A 16,271-nucleotide genomic window follows, 5' to 3' on the forward strand; every position below is an offset into this window, starting at 1 on the left:
GATCCCATCCACTTCCACGGCCATTGACTAGAAGAGACAGAATTGATGAAAGTCAACAATCTCATAGCGTTCTAACGTGGTGCAAAGCTTCACTTACTTGAGGTGCGGCTACCTTCTAGACTGCGACTGTGGGCGAATATGTCGTAGGGGTGGAGACCAGCATCATAACCCGCCGAAAGCACAAGGCGTAAATACATTTAGGATATTGACATCGTAGAAGGCGGCAGCAGTGCCGGGGAACACAACCATGACCGCGGAAACCTGGCCTCACATTTGCCCGGAATATGATCATCGCCCAGGTGTATTGGGAGCAGCGGTATCGACGCAAATGGATCCATAGATAAGACTGGACGCAAAGGTTATTGCTAAAGAGCGAAGAAAGAAACAAGAAGGGGATAGAGAAAAAGGGAAAGGAAAACGGAAAACGGAAAATGGAAAAGGAGGGAGTACAACCCCCTCCTTCTTTCCCATCCCTGAGTATTATACTCCTTGAACGGCGAACCGATGGACATCTCATCAATGTTAATGAGGGCTCGAAATTCGGTTGGAGGAATCCCTGCGCTGGTTTGTGGATGTCGTCCTCTCCCTCCCCATTCCATTTCGCAACTCGCTCGCGTGCTCAGCCGTTCTTATCAGTCTATCAAAGACAGTGTTGAGCACGATGAATACAGAATCGAGCCGGATGACTCACATAGTTCCCCTGCCTCCAGACCCCGAACGAAAGAGCAATGAGCAAGCACGGGGCACTAGGCAGAGCATTTGATGAACGACGAACGCCGGAATTGACTCAGTCAATAACGAGCAACAAACCATAACTTGATTCATGATGGGAGAATACGAGATGCAAGGTACGGACGGGGGTTATGTTTGCACTCCGCACTTGAATTCGCACACCGGGCAATCGGCCCGGGTATCTCATCTACTTGGTAGTTACGGGTCCTGGAATGAAATGAAAGGATCCGTTCTTACCTTTAGTTGGGACGCTTGGGCGCTACGGAAAGAGGGTGGCTATTGTGATAGCCGGATGCCGGTGATCGGGAAATTTGGATCTCATCAAACTTTAAGTTGGAATTAAATTAGCGCTGGGGGATTGAATTGACATTGGCACCAATTCATTGTCTTCCATGTTTATTGCACTTCTCTTCTCCCTTTTTACTTCATCTCGTCATTTTATTTGTCTATATCTTTAAATCTATTAAATCTATATTATTAGAATAGAATGGCCCAAATTGTTATGGTATCAAGATTAATGTTACATAATCAGAAATGAGCACTCACTTCAGGGTCACCCAGGGGAACAGGGGATGGATAGGTAATAGAGAATAGGGACTACCAGACTGAACTCTGGACTATCAATGCTGCCAGATTATGTCAAGGGTGGCCATAAAGGTATCATGTCTTTCCTCATTCTGCATAATATACTTCAACAAATAGGCTTCAAGTACTCAAATCAAGCAAATCATCAAAACACTGAAGTAAAATATCAACAAATGTAGCATGTAAACTGTAGGATTATACATTTAGTATTGAGTTGACACATCTTAGCTGCTACTATTATAAGAGTAACAGAATGATCTCATGTCTGTAAGGACAAGAAAAGATATCACAGTAGCAAAGTGAGCTACAGGGCTATAAGTAAAAGGGTGTGGTACACTTTTACATGTCTGCTAATTAATTAAGTATGGATCTTTCAGATAGATGGATGTCATGGAGATCAGGACAGTGACTTAATTGGAATTAGTAGGGGGGCAAAGGGATAATTATGGAATAGGGAACAAAGGGGCCATCAGACTCTAAATGCCCTCAATGTTATGGTCCAGTTTATTCCAAAGATCATCTCTTCTCACTATCATATCTAAATGTGGATATCATGTCCTCTTACTAATCATTATTCTGATATCCTTAGTAATAACCTCACCAGTAACACATGTCTGCAGTACATAGGGTACCACATGTATTACAGTATTTAAAGACTAGTAAAATTCCAGGGAATGCCAGCTCATTCTCTTGGGATTCTGCTAATTCTAGTGTGATATCTAAAGTCAACTAAGCTATCTTCTGTATTTTTTTTTCTTTAGTATTCTTGTAGGAGCCATGTTAGTCCTTTGGATTAGTGTTGCCCTAACACACAAGTCATGGTTAGGGTGCAATAAAGACACTATTGCTTCATTAGAACACTCAAGTAGCAGACTTCAGATAGCCAAGTCCAGATGTGACATCCATTAAATCATTGTAGTGATACACAAGGGAGTATGGCATAGACATTTACAGATTAACTCACTTCCTTCAGTGTCACGACTCATGATAAATAAGCTGTATACATAGCAGAACATCTTTAAGATAGTCAGAAAACAAGGGAATAGGGGAAAGTGTTACTGAGCAAACAGAATGGGTAAACATCAACCACATGAACTTATATATATTGCTTGTATATCTTGTCACTGTTAAGGACTGTCCTTGCGAGTACAAGGGCCTCATGTTCGCCACAGGTACGCGGCCTGCGAGGAAGAGGAAATAAGGACCTAGTACGTACAGGCTTGGCTTCAGCTACTACTGCGCCTCCCACACTCTTGCATGCCCTGTATTTCAATAGGTGAGGATAGAAGAGAGAGAGACTACAACAAAGTAGTTGAGGGATGCAAAGAGGGTAAGAACAAACTAATATTCAGACTGAGGTACAAGTAGCTATGAGTAGAAACTAGCTACTCGTACAAACTAAATACTGAAGGGCACGTGGTATCTGTGTGCCCATGAAACCTACATGAGTCTGGTAACAGTATAAGTATATGTATTAGTATGTAACTAGTACAAAAGTCTGAGTATTCGCGCATACACGCAGACCAAAAGTCCCAATCTTGTATCATGTGATCATGCCCCTAGTAGCCCCTAAGGAGCTTCCTGATCATGCCCATAACAGTCACTAGAGCCCCCCAGAGCTTTTATGAACATCAGAGAACATGTAGGAATCAAGTAATGTGCAAGCTTGAGCTAAGGCTCTTTCTCTCTCTATACCTATGTACTTCATGGCCTGCAGTTCCTGCATGTCAACTGACCTATGTTGGGCCATTCTCAGCATGGAAATGCCTCTAGACATCAACTCAATTGTCCGCTACACTGGTTGCAAGCTACAGATTGTTCAATGTGTACTCCAGAGTTTCTCGTGCTGCTGGGTTGATGCTTTGCTGCAGTTTTGTTCAAACCCATTCAGAGTATGTGTCGCCATTGTAGTTCAGTGGTAGTAAGAATATAGAAAAAATCACCCAAAAATCAGATCATAAAAGTCTGCCTGGAAACTGTTGGGGGACTCCAGCAACGGTATATATATGTAGATGTAAGGCTGCTAAGCCCGTGTTCCAAAGTTATCATTCACCGAAGATGTGCACACCCAAGTGTGCATTTTTCTACAAAAGAGTGCCAGTGCCAACTGTTTTGTAAACAGCAATAATACTCAAAATAGGCCTCTCACAATCTGGTTTTTCTGTACTATATCTATCATTGAATGAGTCCATGTAAGACAAAGTCACAGGTCAGAAGTTTGTTATTTGTTGATGCTCACCACTATTCATTCTGCTACTGTCTACTCCACAGTTTCCATCTGTTATCTTCTTTTACAATGTGGATCTCATCTCCATCTCCTATCCTAACTTCAATGATTCAATGACTATCTATTTTACCAAGTACTATTATAGATCAATAGGACCCGTACAGGCCATGCATTGCAGTGGCTACAGCCCCAAGTTGAGAGAAGTAGTGACAAGAAAGCGAAGCCATCCTTGCCGTCTGTGCTGTTTGCTCATCCTTTCTTTCATGCTTCAGTTCTACTGAGATCCCTTGCTATTATGACACTCGACACCAATTCCAGCCATGTTGCCGCACCATTATATTCTCGCATACGTGTATCCGACCATAAGCAATACACTCACTTCGCGAAGCATGTATTCACTTCGTCTCATCGTGCATCACCACCCACCATCTTATAATAATGTAATGCAGCACAGGTTTCCTACCAACTAAAAGAGCTCTTTATTCAAGTGGGAGTGTGTCACATCTTGGAGTGGTAGGAAGGAGGAGATCCTAAGGAACCAGCGTCGCTCGCCTGAGTCGTCCGAATAGAGGTTTGCACAAGTGGGGACCCTCTTCCCGAGCGGCCATGTCCCGCAGATCTTCTCCCCTGTTCGACGTCTCCAGTGGAGCGTCGCGGAGAGAAGAATCGAGCTCGCTTATCCCTCGTCCTAGAAGACGACTGCACCCCGTGAAGCGCAATCAGTGGCGCAATCCCAACGGGAGACGTAGCTGCGTCTCGCCGCACTTCTGTGGTGCTATGAGACGCACCATCTACCAAAGACGTGTGATTAGGATCCTTAATACCATTCATAATAAGATAATCACTGAATCCTGTCTTCGCCCTTCGTGACTTGACCTTCCTGAAGACAACGAAGATAATGGGCATCATCACCCCCACAGAAAGCAAGGCCAACGCGATGCTAAGCCCTACGATGAGTCTCCTGTCGAACCTAGGAAATTGGTCGTCAGTAGGGGGTCGAAAAAGAGAGAACATCTTATCTTAACTCAGAGGATGTCTGTGATTGTGCGTTGACTGTATAGGTTGGGGATGTTAACGCGATGGAGGTGCTATGTTTCGAGCAGGTTTATTGTCAACTTCTCGAGTAGTCCCACGATCTGAGTTGGACTCACGCAGGGGTCGTGGATGCCGATAGTGAACTAGCCAGCATAAGGCCTCGTTCAGGATATTCAGCGGCGCACTCACAGGATACTGCTACTATTGATGATAAATCAGCACTCCTTCATTTCTTTGACCGTTGCCTTACCTTGCCGCTTTTACCGGAGGTCGCGCCGTAAGCGTAACAGCTGTTGGTACTACGGGGGGCTGGGAGTTCCCTTCTTGGCGGTATTGTCTGATTCGCCGTCTGATTCTTCGTCTGAGTCGGAAGACGACTCAGATTCCGATCTAGATCCCGACTCATCGTCGGAGACTTTACTGCTACTAGGTAATCAATGGAATATAAGGTGAATCCCTGATAGCAATCCGTCTTATGAAATGGGCGTAAACTCACGGAGTCGTGGTGGTGGTAGGCCTCAATCCAAAAGATGAGGTGCTGAGAGCGGGCATAGCTGGTGGTTGCGGCTTGGGGGGTAGGGGAAGGATTGCTGATATACTTCGGCTGGACATGGGGGATAAACCGATCTACGGTCAGAGCGAAGAGGTTGGAGCCTTGAAAACGGACGGCAGGATGATTGTCCTTAGTCGGGAGTATATCTATAATGAAATCAGGTATCCAACCAGCTTGACGGAGGCGGTGAATGATTACCACACCGCCATATTTGCTCAACGACATCGTCATCAACACCATAATCGCAAGAGCTATAGCCACCAAACGGATGTTCGTAGTATTTCAATGACTCGGGAACGATGGCCGAGGACGACCAGAGAGTGGCATGGCGTCCTCATTAGTTCGACTTCGAGTGATCCTGATGCGTTCATTTGTAGGCATGTACGCGAGTGAACACTAGTGTTCACTGGAATCACTGATACATCACCATGTTGCACGATCTGCGATTGTCATCAGCGTTGGCTCACCATCGGTTGATTCTGATGTGGAGGAGTCGGTGGTAATCTACTTGGCTGTAGGCCCATAGTTCGAGAGACACGCGAAGTCCGACTCACCTTCGAGGCCAGCGTCAGGCGAGCGCCAGGGCGAAATCAAGTTCGTGAATCTTTTTGGTCGTAAGGTAATCACCATTGATGAGCCATTCTCGAAAAACTATCACTTTGCTTGGATGCCGTCGTGCTATGAACGATCATATGGTTTGAATAGGTGATTCTTGATACACGCCTTCTATAGAATCAAGATGCTTAATTTTGCTCGTACATGGGGTCGATAACGAGTAGCGCTCCATCAGCACCGTCAGCATCCAAACCTCCGAGCGCCTCTCAGAAAGCCCCGTATCCTGCATGGTTCTTAGCAAACACCCATCTTCCCTCTTCACCCATTCTACGCACCCCGACGATTCCGCAAAGATCTTGGCGTCGAGCTGATCCAAGAATCCTTGGTTAGATTGGGACAAAGACGCGCTTTGTGGCGCGCATAGACACGACGTATGAGTGGACCAACTAGGGGCGGGTCAAAAAACGCGTTGGCTTTTCTTCGAAGTACTTTAGGATAGCCTATTTACATAAATCTCGATTTCCGGTGAATCGTACCACACGCCAGCCTACACTTACCGATTAGTTGCACTGAGCGCCTTGTCACAGGCGTGGGTAATTGCTACCGTTTCTGGACCAGAGGCGAGTTCCGTATTGCACAATTCATGCAGTCAGGGCTGTCAAACTCGCCATTGATTGACTCTGAAGACAACACCGAAGAGCGACGATGGCAAGCCGCGCAGCCAGGTGAATTCGAATGTGTCGAATCCTGGCTTTCATGATATTTACCCCGCCAGACTTCGCGACATATACGATTCACTCCAAAATGCCGACGCTCGTGCAGCCGTGACCTCCGAATTGATTGCATTGCTGGACAAGATTCCAGCTGGTTTGGCGGACCGTGGTATGTCTTTATCGTTTCACCGTTCAGGTAAAATGCTTTGCTGACGTGCCGATGAGTCACCTTAGTCCTTTCTTCCGCCCTCGAGGTCAAAACGCGCCACTCCTCAATCCCACAGCTAGACCTCCCCAGTCGCAAACGCGAAATCGAGTGCATCCTCGACCACATCTCACGCGACTCCAAATACTCACTTGTCAACCCAGAGAGATCGCGGAGGAACGAGCTCTTTAACGAGGCTGCGCAGACGCTGTTGAGCTGGCTGCAGGATATCTGGCGGGTTGTCTACGAACATTCGACGCAGTACGAAACGGCGCACCGATGTCTGGTTTTTGCAGCGGAGTCGTTGGTGAAACTGTGTGAATCACGCGGAGCGTACGTCCTTCATCTACTACTCATCACCATCGACGTGTCTATCTATCTATCTATCCCCTTTCATGATTATGAGATGTTAATTCTCTTCGTTTTGGCTTGCGCAGAGGCTGCAAGTGCCCCTTAAACATCCCGATCAACGTCTCGATCGAGAAGGAATCCGGGGAGGTCGTCAAGACGTTCGCGTTTACTGGGCTCTCGAACATCGACCATGTCATACTATGGGTGTGGCGCGATCTTTTTGTCTCTATGCTCGTGAGCAGCCCAAGCGCTGCACAGGCGCAGATCCCGCAGATGCTGGTAGACATTGAAGATGTATTGACGTGGCAGGGGCTGGAGTGGTTGTTATATGGCGGGCAACGATGTATGTCTTCGTTTTCAATCTCGTGGTTGATTGCAGTCTTACGATTTGCTTTGGAGCGTAGATCTGTCAGAATCGAGCGACGATGATTTGTTCGGAAGCATTATGGGGTTGGGTTTCGCGTCGGATACCTGCCTCGAAGATGACGACGATGAGCTCCTCGACGAAGTCGACACCGACGGAGACAGACGGTGCTCCTGCAATCTCCACGCCTCCCACTGGTCCGACGAGCTGGACAATGAGCGCCACACCGTCCGCGAGATGGTGCAGGACCACCTCTTCAAGGTCTTCCGCACCGACCCCTCTGTCGAGCTCTACACCTCCCTCAAGAACATCCACGCCGAACGCGACTCCGTCACGGACGAGGTCTACGAGATCCTCGCCGACGTGCAGACGTACTCGTCGGACAACTTCGTCGCGGCGCTCGAGATATACTCGGAGGAGTGCGACGCGGACCAGATCATCGAGCTGCTGGAAGAGTATGGGCATCTGCTCCGGCCGCGCGATGCGCAGGCGCACCAGCGGGCGGTGGTGACGCTCCTCTCGCAGTGTGACGACGAGTACGAGGCGACGGCTGTGCGGATCATCGAGCAGGAGCTTAGCGATACGGTCCGCGCGGTGCATGCATCGCTCCGGGGGTGCTTTTCGGGCATCGACGAGCAGGCGAACAAAGACGAGCTCGACAAGATTCATAAGCTGCGTAGCGCATCCGCGCAGCGGCAGACCCGCGTCTTGCAATGGGTCGAGGACGTCGTTACGCCCTCCTCGTCGTCCCCGCCGAACCCCATCCAGTTCGTCGCGATGATGATGGGGATGCCGACGCCCGGGGGCGACAACGACGGGGACGCCGATCCGTTCATGTATGTCGATGTGGATGACGATGATATGGCGGATCTGCGGGAGGCGTATCGCCCGGGGCTGAAGGAACGGTTTGGGGGGTGGGTGGATGCGGCGGGCCCGCTGAGGACGAAGGTGGCGCAGGGGCTGCTGATGAGGGTGTTCAAGAAGGTCGTGGAGGAGATGCCGTTCTTCAGGTGTGTGGATGTTGTCGACGAGATGATGGAGCAGTGAGTTTCTCCCGCCTTTTCACCTGTACATGCGCTGATTAGTTGATATGCAGCATGGCGGACAACCCAACGACATCGCACATCGTAGACGCGCTCGAGTGCCTGTCGTCGTTCTGCAAGCTCCAGCGCAAGACGATCCTGATGCGGAATGAGAAGGCGAAGAGGGCGAAGGCGAAGATGTCGAACAATAAAGCCGCTGCGCAAGCGTCCACGTCAACAGCAGGAGGATCGGCGGGATCGACAGCAGCAACGGGAAGCAATGGGGCGGGGGTGGCCGGGACGTCGAGTCAGAATGATAGAGATGAATTGGACTCGCCGCCGCCTTTGATACCTATCGATTTGCCCACATCGTCTTCGGCATCGGCTCCTCCGACTGCGACTGCCACTACGTCGTCACCTACCTCGGCTACATCCCCAGCCTCTGCTACAGCGTCGGGCTCATTCCCATCCCTCCCCATCTTCGTGCCAACGTGGTTGCCTGGTAGGACGACAACCAACCCGTTTACGCCTGGGGGCATCGAGGATGTCGACTAGCTATAGTCACTCCTCCCTCGCCAAGCCATGAAGATGCTGAATTTTGAAGGTACTGGAGCCGGAGATACAACTAAAGTTCCAGGTATAGAATACGACTGAAGATAGACTATTCTCTTGATGTTTCGCTTGTATCGATATTTACGCCGCTGAAGAGAGCTATTGTGTATATTAATCCTACTTACGATGATAGGCTAGCATTGCTTCTATTCTATGTTAATCCTTTTTGACCTATGGCTTTGACTTTCTTCCTGCCGCTGACCTCGATCCACCACACTTGCCTTGTTTCAAGGGATAAGTCACTTCTGGGTCTTGCTTTACACCAATGTAAGGCTCAATGCCCCGCCACTATTGATGTTATTGGCTTTGTCTTTGAACCAATCATGCAACACGAATTAACGTTAACCTTCGGCTGTGAATTGCTTCCGGCCTCAGTGGTTGCGGCCCCCTGAGGGTCTCCTGAATCACATAGTTACCTTTTCGGAGAGCCGAGTTTGCAATTGTCCTCTCGACCACCATCTTCGCGACCGCGCCCTTGTATTCTTTTTCTTTTTCTCGTTGAGGAGCGCTGAGGACAGCCGACATGAACACCAGAACTCGGAAAATGAAGCAGCCATGCCATAAGCGGGTGAAAAGGTTCTAGACGGTGACACAGTCGGACCGGCGTCTGTTCCTCTTGCAGCTGGGCAGATGATGGGCCAATTCTGCCTCGAGGCAGGTTTCCTAACGCGGTGGCTCTACCTCGTTGTATACCGTAACCCTGAAATCATCGCCTGGCCGTCGCCGTTGAGGGAGAACACGTTGGAAACGCGCGCCAGGTCCCATTTTCAACAAAAAAGCCGCAGGCTGCAACACAAGGCCCTGCGACTGTCCTTGTTTACGTTTTCCTCTGCTACCATCCTCTATTATCTATCATCGTCAAGGAAGGACGAGGCCGCTTGACCTCAAAGACCCAGCCAACCAGACCGAAGAGACCACATGATGGCCAGCCATTCGCCGCAGCGCAATCGTCCAAAGCCTCAGCCGCACCAGAGTGAGTGTCAGCGTTCCCTTCTTACCTCATGCGCAATCGTATCGTGCACAGTGATCTGCACTGGCTGCGCTCCCGTTCCGTTGCTGGCACTTGGCCAGAGATTTCCAGCTTGAGCCTTGAGGGGGCCTTTGTCTAGATTGCCGTCGTGTCGTGCTTCTGAGTTCTTCCTCGGATAAGCGTTTCTGACCAACCAATGTCTATTCTCAGTACCTCTTCCTACACGAGAAATGTCCCCATCGCCGACGTATCGCGAGCGTCAGCAACGAAGCGTCAAGACCCAGTCGATGCCGCTCGTCCCCTCCTTGATGCAGATCTACCAGAACCAGCAATCCAGCCCGACGATCTCCAATCCCACCGCTAACAGGACTCGCTCGCCTCCCCCTCAAGGCACCCTCCCACCGAACACGCGACAACCTCAATCCGCTTCGAATGTTAACGCTAACTCAAGTGCGGCTGCTGTCCGAGGTTCTACCCCAGATCGTGGAATAACCCCGCCCCCTGCATCCTACGTGGGCAACGCACCCAATCCGGGGGTGCTCGCTCACACGCAAAGCACACCGAATGTGAACGCCTCACAAGCGACTCACTTCCCCCGACCCAACAGGGCACAAGCAGCCCAGTTTCTCTCCTCGTTCCAGGAGATGGAACACAATTGGCAGATGACTGATGAACTGCTTGCCGAGATTGAACAGGCAGATAAGCAACAAACCCGCAGCCAGGCCCAGATCCCACAAGTCTCATCCTCTGCGCAGACCTCACTTTCCCCTCGCGACCAAGCGAACGTTGTGGCGCCGGAGTCGCAGCAGTTGAGAGACGCGAACGTTGAAAGGGTGAAATCCGGTGAGCGATCTAGTCCCAAGGACTCTCCCGACGTCGGCAACCAACAACGTAGGCAGACGATGCCCGCTAGGGAGAGTCCCAACTTTCGTGATCGCCAGCCAAATTCGCCCACGGCTCCTGCGTTCCCTCCCCAGGAACGCACTCCAGAATTAAGGGGTCCCTCTTATCATGTTGGGGCGAACGGAGGCGATATGCAATCGCCTGCTTATAATCAGTACCCACGCGACTCTCCTCCCGTCGCACGTAGGCCTAATCCCGACGTCCGTTCCCAGCCCCAACAGCCCTCAGCAACCAGCCAGACCCCACCTGTCGCCCTTACCCGCTCTCCTGACCGCTCGCTGCCCTTTCAAGAAGAGGCTGAGGATGATGTTCACCTGAACGGCCATCATTCCAAGGTACCAGATGATGATGCATGGGACGAAGAAGAGGAGACTGATCAAGATATAAGACACGATATCGTTTCCCCTGCCCCCTCCTCGGACATCCACCCAACCGGCCCTCGTTACGATGTCAGTCGCATGCACGTGGGCGGTAGGGAGAGTCGAACCGGTCATCGAGGCGACGAGGTTGTAGAAACGCGGGCCACGCCAAGCGATGAAGATGCGTTCACCCCTCGATCTCCCACGGCAGAGCTGCCAGAGGATCCTAGCAGATTCGTCGTGCACGACCACAGCAAAACGATTCGCGGGCCCAGGCACCGTAATGGTTCTGCGGATCAGCTAGGTTATCGCGTCTTGGATGCGTCGGCCTTCGTACAGCCATCCTCAGGCAAGGCACCCGAACCCACCTCGGCTACGTCGGATCAGAGATTGGCTGCGACTCAACAATCTCTCACCGAACGTGCACAATACGTTCAGCCTAATAATATCAATATCAGGCCCAGCGATCTTCAGAACGGACAGTACTATTCCAGTCAGATACTATCTGATGACGCGCAGAGCCTTTGGGAACACCCGTCTGCAGAGTATATACAAGCTTATGTGCAGTCCCCGCGTCCTGGTGCTCCTGTTCCTCCCACCCCTCATAGCCAGACCGCCGCCCCATCGCCATCGCCGTTCGTGTCGGGAATGTATAGCGATGCTGCGAAGGATATGGCGTTTAGCCCCATTCCACCTATTGGCTCCCCGTACCCTTACCCCTTCTCTCATGTACGTCGCGCTAATACCTACGCTGGACAACTTCGCAATCCCCCTCCTCCATCGTCAACGGGTTACGATCCCAACCACCCATCCGTGATTCAAGAGCAACTCGTCAAGCAATGGCAGATCTATGCTCAAAACAATCAAGGTCACATTTCTGACTCTACCTTGTCTCCTTCGTCTACCCCATACCCGGGAGGGGCGTTTATCCCCTGGGCTTATTTACATACGAAGAAGATGCTGGGAATAGACGGGCACGACCCCCGAAGTATTCAATCGAGTCCTAGCCACGAGCCATTGCCATTGCCACCGAATCCAGCCGTTGGGCTGAAGAAAAAGGAGGCTACTTCGAATCTTAGGGTCAAGCCGGAGCCCGTGAGGAAGCCACCACCCAGAGTGGAAAGTACTCAGCCGCGAGACACCAGCCCGGAGCCCTCTACCTCCGGCGAGGAGACCGCTGGCGAAGAAAGATACACGATACCACGGGAAGGCACATGGCTATCCCAAAATACCCGCCCTCCTACCGCCGGCGCTGTCGATGACGATGCTGATTGGATTGACGAGGACGATGATCCGGATGACGATGATTTATTAGAACTAGAATACCACCCGTCATTTATCAATAACGTTGAAAAGCGCCGCCGCCGCTGGGATGCGCGATGGGAAGCTCTAGTTCAATCGGTGAGTATTTCAAATCTAGCTTTTCTCGTACCGTCTTCATGATCCCGATTCCCCCATTCACTTCTCTTCCTATATACCCCGGCATCCGCCTGGTTATGGAAATTCTGTCCCTGCGCCCCGGCATTGACCCACTTACTACCATAACTAACCCATTTCTTGTCACTCCACAGTTCCAAGCACTTGATCGGCAAACTGATGCTACGCTTGTTCTGCTCGCTGCGCCGTCCCACTCCTCGTCGAAAATGTATTCGATCACATCTCGGTCCATTCGCCGGCAGCCAGCATGGCGAAATTCCCCCGCGATGGCGAATCTACGATCGAACTTCCGGCATATTGCTGTGCAGCGTCGCGCGACGAGGGTGCAGAGGCCAACTCTAGCTGATCGCTTGCTGGCGATGCCTACTACGTCGTCCTCAGGCGGCGACGGGAGCGACGGGAGCAATGAGTCTAGAGAGGAGGATCTAAAGAGGGCTCTCGGGACGGCTTTGGGGAGTCTCGGGGCGCTTGGAACTATCTATGAACAAAGGGAGGCACGTTGGAAGGACGAGATGAGGCGGATTGGTGAAGACAGAGAACGAGTGGAACTTTTACTCAAGCAAGCTCTAGGGGAGGATGCTTTGAATAGCTTGCGCTCACCGCACGGTCTATGATTGTAGGCTCTATGGCTCTATGGACTATGCTTTTCATTTCGTACAAGGCATACGCTCCTGTATGGCTTCGATGGCTTCCAAAAGCCTTGTATGGTCCGACACTTATGTATGTACATATTGTACGAGCTTTTGAATATGCCATGTATGCAGAGTTGTTGTCGCAGGCTGATAGCAATAGCCGTAGTATATGTACTATCTAACAGATGGAGATTACACAGAAAGGACGCAGGACCGTCTATATTTTACAAGCTAATGTAGAATCAGTTTTCAACGAAGATGTCTGCGACGTTAGTAGATACTATCTTCTGTTATCCAAAGACGCTCCACCCAATCCCACGCAGCAGGCGTCTCCAAAACACTCCGCAGCGGATCAATCGCTACCTTAGAATAATCCACCTCGTCGATATATTCCCTCAAGTCTTTTAGATCATCCGCCGTTGGATCCTCTAGCCCCAGTACAGCGTTTGATAAACTCGCAAAATCATCGCCCAGACCACCGAGCAAGTCCTCGTGTTCAAGGGGGGGGCAATAGTTATTTTGTTCGTCAACAGCTGGCGCTGAGCCCCAACTTCCTGGATCCGCCCAGCCTTGCCCCCATCCGTGCCGTAGGGTACTCGGTCCAAGTTCAGCCGTCACATCGCATGTCTTCAACTTACGGCCCAGCGAATATGCGTATAGCTTCGAGTTTCAGTAGCAGATTGTGTCCATCACACGTCTCTTCATCGGAAAGAAGAGTGAGACCAGAGAGAATGGGCGTAGAAGAACGGTGGCCGACGACCAAGGCGACGACAGCCGGTACGGTCTTGAGGAACCGCCGCCATTCCTCCATGCTCGGTTCGTTAACAAAAGGAGCAGCCAGCCACGACTCTGTGATGTCACTACCGTCGATGTACTGCGGAACAGCAAACAATGATTCGTCTCTGGCAAACCTCCCATCTATCTGAAGGCAACCCTTGTTCGAAATTATAGTATACCCGGATTGGGAAATATCGAACTTAGGTGGGCAGGAGGCGTGATGGCCATGACGCGGAGCTCCGATATGCTACCGGCCTGTTCGCTCGGTTGTGCGGGATAAAGGTCGCTGAGGATATATTGAAGCTTTGGAATCGCATCTGTACCCCAAGCGAGGAATTCTACCGGGTGGGGTATAATGAGTAATGAGCATATCCAGAAGGTCTGAGAGGGACTCTCCATATTTTCCAGAGAGAGGATACGCAGGCAACCAAGGACTCGGACCTGACTGGAAAAGTGCGTTGAGCAATATATAGTTCCTCTAATTGGGGGAATGCGCGAAGTACGTTGAGAAAGTAGTCCAAGGGCCATGCCGAAGTCTCGTATTCGCATGCGAAACAGAGGAGTGCCAGGGCACTCAGAAGCGCGCAAGATGTAAGGCTAATCGACGACAAACGAAGCTGACGAACGCGCCCAGCATGGCACGGGGCCAATCTTGCTAGTAGTCCGGCAGTAGTCGGCGTGGTGTTGCGCATAAGCAGTTCTTTGTGAAGACAGATCCTCAGCGGCGTCGATTTCGACCGCTCTAAGTTGAGATTGAACAGTTTATTTTGGCAGGAGGATTGTTGGCAGATGCTTGACCAGAGTTGTGGAAAACCGATCGTCACGTCTCGCCACACTCGACACACAGCCGAAACGACGTACACGACCGGCGGTTGCTTGTAACATGGGCAGCGAGATCTAGGACCTCCAGCTGGTCTAAGAGGGAGAAAGTCCTGTCTCACCTCCCTATCGACGAGATCCTCGAATATCTTGGCCAGGATTTCAGGGTGAAGTATATTGATGGGCAATCTCTCGTTCTTCAATAATCGGTCATCTATCATTGCACGGTAGATATTGGTTCCAACTAGATCAAGTCAGAATGAGTCTTGAGTATTGATGGAATGCGGGGTACCTCTTCGTCGGAGAGCTGCCTAGCTCTGAGAAGTTGTCTGTGAGTTTCGTTATGTAGTAGTCCGGGCCAGGAGTGCTTTGGGTGTGCTTACATTGTAGGCGGGGAGTCCGTTTGTGTTCTCCATTGTCGAGAATGATGAACTAGGAAGTAAAATGTAGAACTCCAAGCTTCACAGCGCTACTCAGCGCCGAGCAGCTTTCGGAAGAGAAACGAGAGGGCATGGACCGAGGCCCTAACAGAGACACACACTTGGCCCCTAAAGCTGCCATACTGGCGACCAGGGTGTACCGATGACAAACGAAGCTCCCGGATACGCTCAACATGGCACGGTACTAATCTTCCCAATAGTTCCATCGTAGTCGGCTTCATGCAAGTTGCGCATGGGCATTTCGTACCGAACGAAGATCCTCAATGGGATCCCTTTCGAGCGTTCCAAGTTAAGATCAAGCCACTGGTTCTCGCGGAAAGATATCTGGCGGATGCTCGACCACAGTTTTGGAAAGCCTTCGTCGCGTCCCGCCACAGCCGAAACTACGTACACGGCCGGTGGTTGCTTGTATATATGGAGGTCGCACAGCTCTGGCATGCTCCGTCAGCGACCTCGAAGAGACAGTCATCACATCTATACACGCTGTCCCCGTCGTCCCAGAAAGGCTCGGATACCTCCTGGCCTCCATCCGCACATGTTTCGCCTTGTTTCTTGTACGAAGCCAACTCCTTCTCCAAGGCCTCCAGCCGCGTAGATAGAGTGGCACACTTGTCCTGGACCTAGGACAGCGACAAGTCAGCGGAAGGCGGACTGGGTGTGTTGTGATGTACCTCGCGAAGCTGCTGCTGGGAGTCGTTGCACCGTGCAGATAGTGACATGATGGAAAATGGGGACAACCCAGTCACTTAGCGGCGCGTGCGGGAGAGACGCCACAACCAGTCACGCGCACGCGTTGTGAGTTCAAGCTCATACACAGGGCCGTCACCTTGCATATCAAGCGCTACGGGCCAGTCCCGCCGTGCTCACTCACAAATTTCACAGAATAAATCACCATCGCAGCAAGGGTATACGGTAGTCGAAAGCCGGCATAAGTACGTGAAATCCACGTAGGGTTGACCTCCCTTCGAGTTGAATATCTC

At 50.9% G+C, this 16,271-nt stretch overlaps 4 protein-coding genes across 4 annotated transcripts; 2 read left to right on the forward strand and 2 right to left on the reverse strand.

Annotated features, from left to right (window-relative positions):
• Positions 1–4,042: 4,042 nt before the first annotated feature.
• PC9H_005754 (uncharacterized protein) lies at positions 4,043–5,191 on the reverse strand (the record flags this gene model as incomplete). Its single annotated transcript, XM_036775314.1, has 5 exons — positions 4,043–4,514; positions 4,570–4,632; positions 4,696–4,722; positions 4,880–5,002; positions 5,076–5,191. 5 exons carry the CDS (start codon positions 5,189–5,191, stop codon positions 4,043–4,045), a joined length of 801 nt encoding a protein of 266 aa, XP_036633816.1.
• Positions 5,192–6,392: 1,201 nt separating this feature from the next.
• On the forward strand, positions 6,393–8,897 carry PC9H_005755 (uncharacterized protein; the record flags this gene model as incomplete). The annotated part of the gene is made up of 6 exons (XM_036775315.1): positions 6,393–6,412; positions 6,463–6,569; positions 6,635–6,938; positions 7,043–7,299; positions 7,361–8,363; positions 8,417–8,897. 6 exons carry the CDS (start codon positions 6,393–6,395, stop codon positions 8,895–8,897), a joined length of 2,172 nt encoding a protein of 723 aa, XP_036633817.1.
• A 975-nt stretch (positions 8,898–9,872) lies between these two features.
• PC9H_005756 (uncharacterized protein) lies at positions 9,873–13,237 on the forward strand (the record flags this gene model as incomplete). Its single annotated transcript, XM_036775316.1, has 3 exons — positions 9,873–9,927; positions 10,393–12,587; positions 12,758–13,237. 3 exons carry the CDS (start codon positions 9,873–9,875, stop codon positions 13,235–13,237), a joined length of 2,730 nt encoding a protein of 909 aa, XP_036633818.1.
• Positions 13,238–13,525: 288 nt separating this feature from the next.
• On the reverse strand, positions 13,526–16,010 carry PC9H_005757 (uncharacterized protein; the record flags this gene model as incomplete). The annotated part of the gene is made up of 6 exons (XM_036775317.1): positions 13,526–13,850; positions 13,894–14,173; positions 14,233–14,473; positions 15,683–15,722; positions 15,772–15,911; positions 15,963–16,010. The coding sequence occupies 6 exons, from the start codon at positions 16,008–16,010 to the stop codon at positions 13,526–13,528; spliced, it is 1,074 nt and encodes a 357-aa protein (XP_036633819.1).
• Positions 16,011–16,271: the final 261 nt, after the last annotated feature.

Source organism: Pleurotus ostreatus, assembly GCF_014466165.1.
Source record: "Pleurotus ostreatus strain PC9 chromosome Unknown scaffold_3, whole genome shotgun sequence".
Lineage (NCBI taxonomy): Eukaryota > Fungi > Basidiomycota > Agaricomycetes > Agaricales > Pleurotaceae > Pleurotus > Pleurotus ostreatus.